Source organism: Contarinia nasturtii, unplaced genomic scaffold (genome assembly GCF_009176525.2).
Source record: "Contarinia nasturtii isolate CC-2019 unplaced genomic scaffold, AAFC_CNas_1.1 Cnas_scaffold_2263, whole genome shotgun sequence".
Taxonomy (NCBI): Eukaryota; Metazoa; Arthropoda; class Insecta; order Diptera; family Cecidomyiidae; genus Contarinia; species Contarinia nasturtii.
Window position 1 is genome coordinate 1 of NW_022199586.1, and position 10,910 is coordinate 10,910.

At 30.4% G+C, this 10,910-nt stretch overlaps 1 protein-coding gene and 2 long non-coding RNA genes across 5 annotated transcripts; 2 read left to right on the plus strand and 1 right to left on the minus strand.

Moving 5' to 3' along the window:
* The first annotated feature begins 47 nt into the window (after positions 1 to 47).
* LOC116348088 (Golgi pH regulator) lies at positions 48 to 5,321 on the plus strand. Its single transcript, XM_031778952.1, has 8 exons — positions 48 to 1,659; positions 2,007 to 2,495; positions 2,557 to 2,827; positions 2,916 to 3,046; positions 3,176 to 3,449; positions 4,343 to 4,710; positions 4,776 to 4,842; positions 5,059 to 5,321. Exons 2-8 carry the CDS (start codon positions 2,454 to 2,456, stop codon positions 5,271 to 5,273), a joined length of 1,368 nt encoding a protein of 455 aa, XP_031634812.1. The 5' UTR covers positions 48 to 1,659; positions 2,007 to 2,453; the 3' UTR covers positions 5,274 to 5,321.
* Positions 2,928 to 5,531, minus strand: LOC116348091. Its single transcript, XR_004201757.1, has 3 exons — positions 5,440 to 5,531; positions 3,929 to 4,029; positions 2,928 to 3,846 (listed from the first exon to the last, which is right to left on the minus strand). It is a non-coding gene; the product is annotated as an uncharacterized LOC116348091 (long non-coding RNA).
* A 290-nt stretch (positions 5,532 to 5,821) lies between these two features.
* On the plus strand, positions 5,822 to 10,536 carry LOC116348089. 3 transcript variants are annotated; one of them, XR_004201755.1, is made up of 3 exons: positions 5,822 to 5,934; positions 7,571 to 7,698; positions 10,430 to 10,536. It is a non-coding gene; the product is annotated as an uncharacterized LOC116348089 (long non-coding RNA). The 3 variants fall into 3 exon arrangements; XR_004201756.1 differs by lacking the exon at positions 5,822 to 5,934 and adding an exon at positions 6,282 to 6,448; XR_004201754.1 differs by lacking the exon at positions 5,822 to 5,934 and adding an exon at positions 6,962 to 7,227.
* The last annotated feature ends 374 nt before the right edge of the window (positions 10,537 to 10,910 follow it).

A 10,910-nucleotide genomic window follows, 5' to 3' on the forward strand; every position in this document is an offset into this window, starting at 1 on the left:
GCCTACTTACATGTGTTTCTTATGTAAGTAGGCTGTTTTACCTTTGCGCTGTCTGTTTGTATATTTGGTTTTTGCTCACATAAATTTGTATTCGTCTTTTTGCAGAATATTCTGTATGTTATTGTTTTCTTCTTAGGCCGTCATATCATACTCTTCTATCACAGCGGACGACATTTCTGAAATCGCACCTGTATATCTTTGGCCCCGATTTATGCAGGATAAATAGATTAAGAAAAAATATTGAAGTTTGAAAATTCAGTTTAATTTCGTTAAGACCATAGATGTCGTTGACCTCTGAAACATGATCAATACCTTTCCAATGATACCTTAACCCTCTAATGCATTATTTTTTCGACATGATTATTTTGGCTTATAATTCTTTAAAAAAGTAATGAAAATGCAAAAATAATATGCCTAAAGGCAGGGATATGCATTACAGAGTTAAACGTCGAAATCGAATAATCCGTTCGAATAATTCAGCATCTTAAAAATGTCATATGGTTTTCCTATAAAATTCATTTGATTTTTTGTGTGTGCGCGAAATTTTGCTTAATGTTTTTGAAATTTTCTGTGATTCTTTTTGTATGGCACTTTATTTCGATTTGGCCGCTATGTTGGTCGCAGCCTCAGAACTCATTTTTTGACTCAGGAAACCAAAATTTGAAACGCATTATTTCTAATATCAATTATTTTAGTGGTTCCAAAAAGAGGTACTTTTTGGAACCTTCACAATAAAATCAAGAGGCTTCAAACTTTTTTTTATGAAAAAATTAACCTAAGCAAAGTTTCACGCCGGCTCGATATTCGAGCTGAGAGAAGCAATACACTTGCCAAACAGTTGATATCAGAATAAAAAACCTCTCTTTGCGAGATTAAGAAGGAGCATGACTCTGTGTGAACAGATTGGACATACAAAAGGACTGATATCAATTTTAATGAGACTTCAAAAAGATCAAACAAAAGTTTCAAAACTAAATCCACAAAATGAAACGAAATAGTTCATCACAGTTGCGATTAGATTAGACCAGGGGGAAAATTTATAATTTAAAAAAGTGCAGAATTGAATGTTGAATTTTGTACGAATGGGAAAAATGAAGTCGAAACTGTGACGCACTATTTCATTATTTTTGAAATGTTGTAAACAATAAAACTTTTGGTTCTATTTAGAATTTTTTTTATTATTAACCTCGCAAAGTATATTAGTAAATGGAAGGAAGTTCTGCAACATTTTGAACATAGGGTTATCTACCAAACTAAAAAACAAGAAAAATATTAGTAAAAACTAGTACATAGCGAAGCCAACTTAATACTAATATGCGTACAATTTGTACGTCTAACTACCAAAAGAACCAACTTCATGAACTAGAAAAACTTGCAAAACAAGATCGGATGTCCCCATTGTTTTGAATGCACAAATGTATAATTTTTTATTCACAGTACACAGGAAAATCGTATACCAATTATTTTCTTTCAATTTTTTTAATATTGATATTTTCATTTTATTTTATATATTGAAATTGGATAGTGGATGGGAAAGATCCAGGCGAAAATTAAACTTTACCAATCGAATTACAATATTCGGCGTTCAATATTCTGAACATTCCAATTACAGTGAACTTGAAAGATTTGTACGATTCCTTCAACCAAAAAGAGTATTCAGTACGTTGATCTTATTTGTTATTATGTTGTTTGCTAAAGTGATTTAAAATTTGTTGTTGTTGTCATTGTCTTACTTTAAACTATAAAATTCAAAAATATGCTCCGATATAAATTCTTGTTTTTTCACCCCCAAGAATTCCCAAAAAAAATAATCCGATATTCTAACTCCCTGTCCATCCCTTTACATGAGCTACCTTGATTATAAACTATATATAATATAAAATATAAATTATAATATTTATATATAAATTATTTTTTTTCTTTGTAATTTCCTACTTATCTTCTATATTTTTAGATTATTTTGCAAAACTTCATCTTAAATAATTGGCTTTTTCTTGTTACATCAGGTACGGTGCCAATTTGCAGCAAAAACTTATCAAAAACTGTGAAAATTCCTGATGCATGGCTCAATCCAAAATTCGAACCAACAACTAAAAGTTACCAAAAAAATATCATGGATTTTTTGGTTAAAAAAACATTCTAATATATAATATTCATAATGAAAAAGAAAATTAAAATTAATTTGAAAATAACGTACGTTCTTTTATAACCTGAACGAGTCATTAGCTACGTTGACATATATATGTTATGTCAACTAGACAATTCATACAAACGTTTATATGGAACATTAATTTAAAAAAAAAATTGTAGACAATAAATACATATATATATTTAAAATTATATATGTGACTTCATGTTTGTTTTCTTGAAAAAGCAATATTACAAAAAATCCGCATGTGTTGGCGACAAGTGTTCATAAAATGTGTTTCCAAATACAATAGTGCTAACATATTATGGGTTTTTTTGAAGATTCTATCATTATTTTAGTCTCCCAGGTCAGGTTATTTCATCAATATTATTGAATTTTTAAAAAAACATATTCTCGTTTTTCTACAGATTTGTTTTTTCGCCGGTGGCTGGACATTTTTTGTTAGGCAGTTATTTAGAGACTATGAAGTCCGTCATGTGTCTGTTCAGTTAATATTTTCGTCAACATTTGCTTTGTCACTTACAATGTTCGAACTAATAATATTTGAAATTATTGGTTTATTAGAATCAAGCTCTAGATATTTCCATTGGCGTTTGGAATTAACGCTTTTACTGTTTATGGTTATTGCTTTGATTCCATTTTACATAGCTTACTCCAGTATAAATAACATATCTTTCGGTACGATCATACTTCTTACTTTAAAAAACACACATCATATGTAATTTTGATATTAATATTCTTATTTCATTTTATTTATTGATATTAGTGCCACCAAAATGGGTAGTTCCATTAACTTTGAGCGTTTGGATTTTGTTTTTGTATGGATTTTGGCGAATCGGTGACCCGTTCCCATTATTATCACTGAGTGTATCCCATGGGGTTTTCAGAATTGAACAAGTAAATTTACTATCGAAGATTTAATATTTAAAAGAAACATCATATGACAACAGTTTATACTATCTATCATTATTCGAATGTTATTTAGATTTAATTAAGAAGTTTTATTTGAATATCTATTCAATTTAGGCTGTTTCTCGAATTGGAGTAATCGGTGTTACAGTAATGGCCATTTTATCTGGATTTGGTGCTGTCAATTATCCATATACGAGTATGACATATTTCATACGACCTGTTTCACAAACGGATGTGTTAACACTCGAAAGACGGTTGTTGTTAACGATGGATATGATTTTAGCAAAGAAAAAACGTATTGCAATAGATCGTAAGCAAAATAAAACACATTCAACACGACAAGGGATTTGGGGCATGCTGACTTCAAAGTTAACGTCAGGAACAGAAAGTAATCCGTTTTTCTTTGATTTATAGCATCAATTATATAACTTCTATAAATCTTTCATACTGTATATCGGTTAGATAATACGGAAGTCCACGCTAAATATAGCCAGACTTCATGATAAGAACTATTAACATTGTTCATTAAATTAAACTAAATTAATTTTTCATTGATTTATTTGATTGATTGTTGATCTTAATGAGCGATGGCCATTGTGTGAACGATGCTAATATCAGTTTTCCCCATCGTCGTCGCTACCTCTACCACTACCGCTATCATTACTATCATTACTGTTGTCAGTCAATTCATTAATGCTCCATTAGATTGCATCCTCTACGCTGCTTGACGACCACCATGACTGATCTGAATCATAATCGACTTCGTCAGAATTTGTTGTTTGACACTGAAATGTAAACAAAATAATCAAATTCACATTACACATCAGATGAATTCGAAAATTGTATTCAACAAAAAATGCAGCTCACCTTTTTTTGCTTTTTACGCTTATTTTCATCAAATTCTTTGTAGCGTCGCTCTGCATGTTGGTTTGGTCTCTGCAATTTTATTCCCAATAATTCATGATGACCTAAATATATATATGATGAAAATTGGATTGTATTGAATTTAAAGTCATATTGTATATCATATTTATTTTTAATAATAATAATAATAATAATGACTGCACCATATAGCGTTCTTTCACCTGGTGCTTTATTTATATAAATAAATATAATATATACAATTTTAATTCACTTAGAAAATGAATATTTAAATAAGCTGATTTACAAAAAATATTATAAATTTTTGGTAGTCTCTGATATTTCTATTCTTTGTTTTGAATAATTTTCTATTCACTTTTTGACTGTATTAAGACAAACTCCTTAATCGAATATTTTTAGATATTGGACAGCTTCGCTTGGAAATTGGGGGCTTAGAAGAACTATCTCGACAGCTATTTTTGGAAGTACATGCATTGAGAAATATGCAAGAACGACAAAGATGGGCACGCACATTACAGGGCAAATATTTCAACGTGCTTGGACACTTCTTCAGTTTATATTGTATGTGGAAAATCTTCATTTGTACGATAAATATTATATTCGATCGAGTAGGAAAAAAAGACCCCGTAACACGTGGAATAGAAATTGCTGTTCATTGGTGTGGACTAGAAATGGATATTGCATTTTGGAGTCAACATGTATCATTTTTTCTCGTAGGTTGTATTGTTGTTACATCAATACGTGGTCTTCTTCTTACTCTAACTAAGGTAAATTCAAGCCATGATTAGTATTTAATACAGACAAAATTCACCAATTTTATTTGTTCCAATAGTTTTTCTACAAGATTTCATCAAGCAAATCTTCAAATATCATTGTATTAGTATTAGCTCAAATAATGGGTATGTATCGAATTAATTCAATTATTCCATTATTGAATATTTGCCGTGTATTTTTTCTTTTTATTTAAGAAAATCATAAAATGATTAGAAGGTCCGAAGGTAACACACATAAATAATTTATTATAATTATTTATGTGTGTAAAAATTGAAGTTGCGGCAGTAACTGCACAAAAGATGAGATTAACTTCATTTTTCTCTTTTATGATTCTCTCCTAGGTATGTACTGTGCAGCATCTGTTCTTCTGATGAGGATGAATATGCCTCCAGAATATCGAGTCATTATAACTGAGGTACTTGGAGGTCTGCATTTTAATTTCTATCATCGCTGGTTTGATGTAATTTTCCTGGTCAGCGCATTGTCGACAATTGGAATATTATATTCATTACATAAACCACATAACAGTGAAAATGAATTTATCCTGAGTAAATGAGATATTAAATGGATTTAAATTAAAATAAACTTAAGGTGTTGAAAAAAATTAGTTTTTACATTTATTTTAACTACCCTTTTTAATGAGATATTAGAAGTTATATTTTTCAACGGACATTTTCTTAACAGTGTATTTCGAATTACCGAAATGAACAAAAAGTTCTTACATGTTTCAACTAACCGAGATGTCGCTTCATGTATACGAACGCGGTTCAATCGATTGCTTCGGCCATTACGAAATCAGAATGAAGGAAATCTGCAAACGAAAAACGAAAAACGTAATTCGACTACTTATTTGTTCATCATATTTCTGTTCGCGTGCGTTGTGTCAGAATCGTATAAGACGATTCAGTTTGATTTTTCGTAACGTGAAAAATCTAAAGTGGCCATCAATTAATCGTCGAAGATTGATTATTTTGTAAGTAAAATAATAAGACAATGGAATGTATTTTTCTTAAGGCCTGGTTTTTGTTATTATTCCAAATATATTATTCGCAAATTCGATATACTTACTACTTATATCAATCTGAATTACTAGTGAAAAGGAATGTTTCTATTTTTTTTAAGTTTTAGTATAGATTCAATCATCAACAACAAATAAATCATACAAAAAGATTGAAAACTGTGTTTGGACAACTTATATGAATGAGATTCAGATAAAAGTGAGAAAAAAACAATAAGTTAACATATTAATAGGAAATTATGAAAACAAATTCGCATTTAAGTTCAAGTGATTAAATGAGTGAGAATTCGGGAAATGTTTTAATAAACTGAAACTGGTGAATATAGTGCTATTTTGTGGAAGCACACATTTTGTAATCGTATGAGTGGGCAAATAACACAATGTATTTGAGTTATATACAGAACATGAAACCTTCATGAAAAATAAAGTTTAGCTTCAAAGAAGTTTCAAAGAAATTATTTGTATGTGTGACTATAGTGAGTCACATATTTGCACAATTTGATTTGTTTGTCATTTTTTACGAAATCGAGCAATGCATTTCAGTATTCCAATTTTTCACGTATAGAGGAAAGTCTAGTAGAGAAAAAATAATCAATAAACTTACATGTTTGTCGAAATTTGTGACACAGTGTTGTCAAAAAAAAGAGTTTGTGATGCATATTGACATGAATTTCAGAAAACTCACAAAATTTGGTTCAAATTTTGACTTTATTGTAATAATTTTTTATCATAATTTCTGTACATATGCTTGAGAAAAAACATGAACACAATTTGAAGTTTTGCAAAACACATGAATTCATATGTAGATCGCATTATTGTCTTGGCTTCTTTTCTTCGTGATAAATGTTGTTTTATTTTTAATTTTCCATTAAAAATATTTTAAATAAATTACAAACATAAAAATAATTAAAATTGAACTCCTTAAAAAGTTACAATTCAATTGTTTTTTACTTGGAAAAATGTTTTGTTTTTGATCTAAAATAACGGAATATCATATTCCAGTTTGGCCTTTCATTTGCGAAATGATAAATGATTCACAAAATTTATTGAAATTATTTTAATTTATGTTACTTTAGTGCATTTAAGTTGTCCTCCATGGAAATAGTCAGTTTGGACTAATAGCTTGATGTTTTTTGCACATGCGTAATAAACAGATTTGATGTGTAATAAAGTTATTATACTAGTTTTTATTTTGTAAAAATGGAATTTTTTATATTCGAAACACATAAACATACATTCGTGAAATACCTATAAAAAAACTATAAACAACTCCTAACGAGCTAAATAATTATTGTACTAAATTCATATGAATTCTTTTCTGCATGAAATGTGTTAATAAAGTGCTCATAAATTACGATGAAATTCACTGAATTTTTTATGGTAATTTGGTTAATCGTTGTAAAAAAAGGAATTTCCCAAAAAAAAATCTGCTGAAAACCGTTACCGAAATGAAGAACCCAAGAACGAAAAACACGTATACAAAAAAATTACTGTAAGAGTAGTCAAGGACATTTAATAAATGCAAATGCATAGAAATTAGACTATCGTTACATTTATAACAATTGAAACGAATGAATTTATCTTGTTCATATTAAAAAAGTAATAATAATTACGAATTTTATTAATATTATTTAATCAGAAAATTACGATCAGAATTTGATTCATGCGATAATAAGTCTCAGTTCGACCTTTTTTCACAATTATTTTTTTTCAAGTGGCTTAGATTCACGAGATTATATTTTATAAAGTACTTAGATTTATCATGCAGATTTTAATTTTATAACATTCATAAATAAGTTATTCAACTAAAAATGACTCTATTACTTTAATTTCAGATCGCCCAAATTAATTATTGATACGAAAAAGAGAATATATAAAGGATTGCTATCAACAATTTCATCATAAACGTTTCAAGAGAGTTTCATTAATTATTCCTGAAGTTTATGCATAAAAAATGAAAATGGTAAGGTCTCCTATGTTTTTTTCAAATTTAAATATTTTTATATTATGTTGTGATTTTGAGATTTTGTAGTCACAGCTCTCTTCTGTGGAGATCATTGGACGTACAACAACAGTAAACGGTTTTTTTTTTCACATTTCATACAAACCAACATTTCCGAGACCATTCGAATGTTTAACTCTAAATCTCAAATTTAAGCAATGTTTCTTGCTCTAGCGATTTTGAATTTATTTGTCTAGTAATAGATCCATGACTGATAAGTTTCCGGAATGGAATACAAAATGGCACCATATACAAAAATTAATCTTTTGATTGTCAAATATATTTCTTCAAACCTGCTGTCTAGAAATTTCATGACTTTGCAGTATTTGAAAAGATCACCCTCAGAAATTATATAAGTGGAATAAAAATATTTACTGCACCGTAAAACGTCCCTTCGCCTGATGGTTTAATTAAATAAATAAATATAGTAAATATACAGACTGTATAATACAGTTTAAAATTGTGTCATCGTTAAAATATTTGTTTTATTTGATAATTTATGGATTTAATGCTGCTGCTTGTCAGTTGACATTGTTTGTATTTGGTGATCTTCTCAACAAATCAGGCACTAGTACGCCAAACATCCTACAAAGTCCTGTGTAATTAGAAGCAAAAACATTAAACAATGAAAAGGCTCCATTTTCAATTGATGCATAATGCATTTTGCAGCAACAATGAACTGAACAATTAATGGCGAATTTTTGTGGGTAACTTTAACCTTTGACATTAAACGCCCATTCCGAAGTATTTTGCCCACATTCCGATAATTTCCATTGCGAATTCGACGCTTAATTTCCTTTCGTCCCTTTTGCAGAGCACGTTTACTAACCGTTGCCACAATTATATCTGGTAGACTAGCGAATGAGTCCGGTAGTCCAGCAATCAGTTTCGCTTTGCAGTCGTAGCACACTTTAAATCGATGCGATTTTGTGTTCACTGGAAATCGTTCTTGGCTATTCGCGCATGATATTCCCCATTCATCTTCCATTTTCACCACTGAATGGTCAAGTTTCTTGACACTAAACAAAAATGCCCGCTATCCTGGACATCTTTTTCGTCTCTTCAAACCAAATGGCCGATTAAGTGGCATCTCCGATGGTCACTGTTTCGGCGATGTTTACATTTACTTGGTTCGACTTAATGTAATGATCAAAATCCAGTCGTGAATATTTACGAATTGCATATGCTGACATTCCTTTTCGTAGCATTTTGATACGATACTCAATGTACCATTGCCATGTTGAATTACGTGGTGATGGTGGACCGAATGGATATGACTTTAGGATGTTGCGACGCGTAATTGCCAACCACGTTTTTTCAGTTGGATCGATGCCAGTAACGTATTTCTGCCCACAAGATTGTCCGCCTGTGAATGCACATATTCGCTCGACACGGAAACACTATCGATCAAGATTTGATGATAAAATTATTTGGATCGTTTGCCCAATTGCTTAATTTTATCGACGTCTAACAAATTCCATAGTCCATCTCGATCATGAACTCTGTAGTATTTTTCAGGGGTTTGTTTATCCATCTGGTATCAGTATTCAGGAATCTGGGCACCAATTTTAGCTTGCTTGCCAATTTTTTATACAAATCTCTCATATCCAATCGCACGCACTTCAAATTATAATTGCATAACGGTACAAGATCAAAACTGTTTATTTTCTCAGGGCGATTGTTTGTTGGCTGTTGAAAGTTCGGATTGTCACGAAATATTTCATGAATGGTATTCCATTGTGCGGCATGGCACCTTTTGTCCGTTGCTTTTGTCCGAACCACAACGATTCAAACCAATGATCCTTTACGAAAAATTTCATGCATTTTTTTTCTCGCCATCCAATTGCAATCATATCAATCTATGAAATGTTGGCCTACTCTTTCCACATTACCATTTGTCAAGTCGTAGGATTGATGCGGTAGCACATTGACAATTCTAATGTCGATGCCATCAAATATCGGTCCATTGATTGCGATACCAACATCCCATTCGAAAGAAAGAGAGGCCAATGAGGCAACTTACGTCATTTGAAGACTTCGATCAAAAAATATTTCCGTCACAACTGCTGCATTCTCGCGCCGGTGAATTGTTTGCAAGCCACATTTTATTGGAAAAACACCTCCCATACAAAAATTTCGTGTTTGGGCCAAAAATCGAAAATTTTGTATGCGGGTTATTTTAAATTGAAATTTCTTCAAACTGCCCGAATGTTATTTATTTGTAAAAAATAGCCTGTGCAAATTTTTTCGTCAATATGATACCATAAAGTTTGGTTTTCGTTACAAAAATAATTTTTATGGCAAAATTAACATCAGACATAGTTTTTATCGCATTTTGTTAGAAGACAGTATTCTTTTGATTCAAAATCTGATGGATTTTTCATAACAAAATTGATGTTTGTTTCAAAAATCCAATTTCGTTTTTTTTTTCATTTTTCGAAAAAACTAAAGGTTGATCTCTTTCAAGCGCAAACTATTCGAAGACTTATAATGAAATTTTGAAAGAAAGTATTCGGAGGAAATTTTTTGATATTCATAAGCATACATGGACACAGCCGGGGTTTATACCCGGATAACTCCCCTCCTTAAATCGTCCGGGAATATATAATTATGTTTTTTGAATTTCCATCCTATATAAAATAATTTTTTAAACTCCTATATAATTGTATTTATTTCCTGGTCACTTTTTTAGGTATTGTCACAACGGCAACGCGAGGAACTGTAAGTAAGAAAGGAATAATAAGAGAAAAAATCGTAGTGTCCTGAAATAATATGTATATGGTAAATTATGGATTTGGTGCCATCTGATATTTAAGATATTTATGTGACAATAAACAAACGCGCATATGCACGCATGATGAATGAAAAATGTTTCATTTAGTGTTTTATAAGAAAAAAGCTATATTGTTGTTTTCGAGAACATATAATTTACCTCAATAATGTTCACCAAACTTTATATTATTTCAGGACACTGCTTTTGTGTGTGTTTTGTTGGGTGCATTTAACTGATACCTCATTTTTTACCATTTTTCGATAATAATAATAATACTTAGGTGAATAAGCAAATAAATAAATATACTACTGTGTTGAAGGCTGTAAATACTATTTACTAAATAGTGTTATTAGTACCATTATTATTCGAAATATTTCCAATTTAACGCAATTAGTTCAAA

Coding starts and splice junctions, on each gene's coding strand:
- LOC116348088 (XM_031778952.1), top strand. CDS start 2,454: ATGGGTTTTTTTGAAGATTCTATCATTATTTTAGTCTCCCAG. Junction 2,828..2,915: donor TATAAATAACATATCTTTCG/GTACGATCATAC, acceptor TATTGATATTAG/TGCCACCAAAATGGGTAGTT. Junction 3,450..4,342: donor GTTAACGTCAGGAACAGAAA/GTAATCCGTTTT, acceptor GAATATTTTTAG/ATATTGGACAGCTTCGCTTG.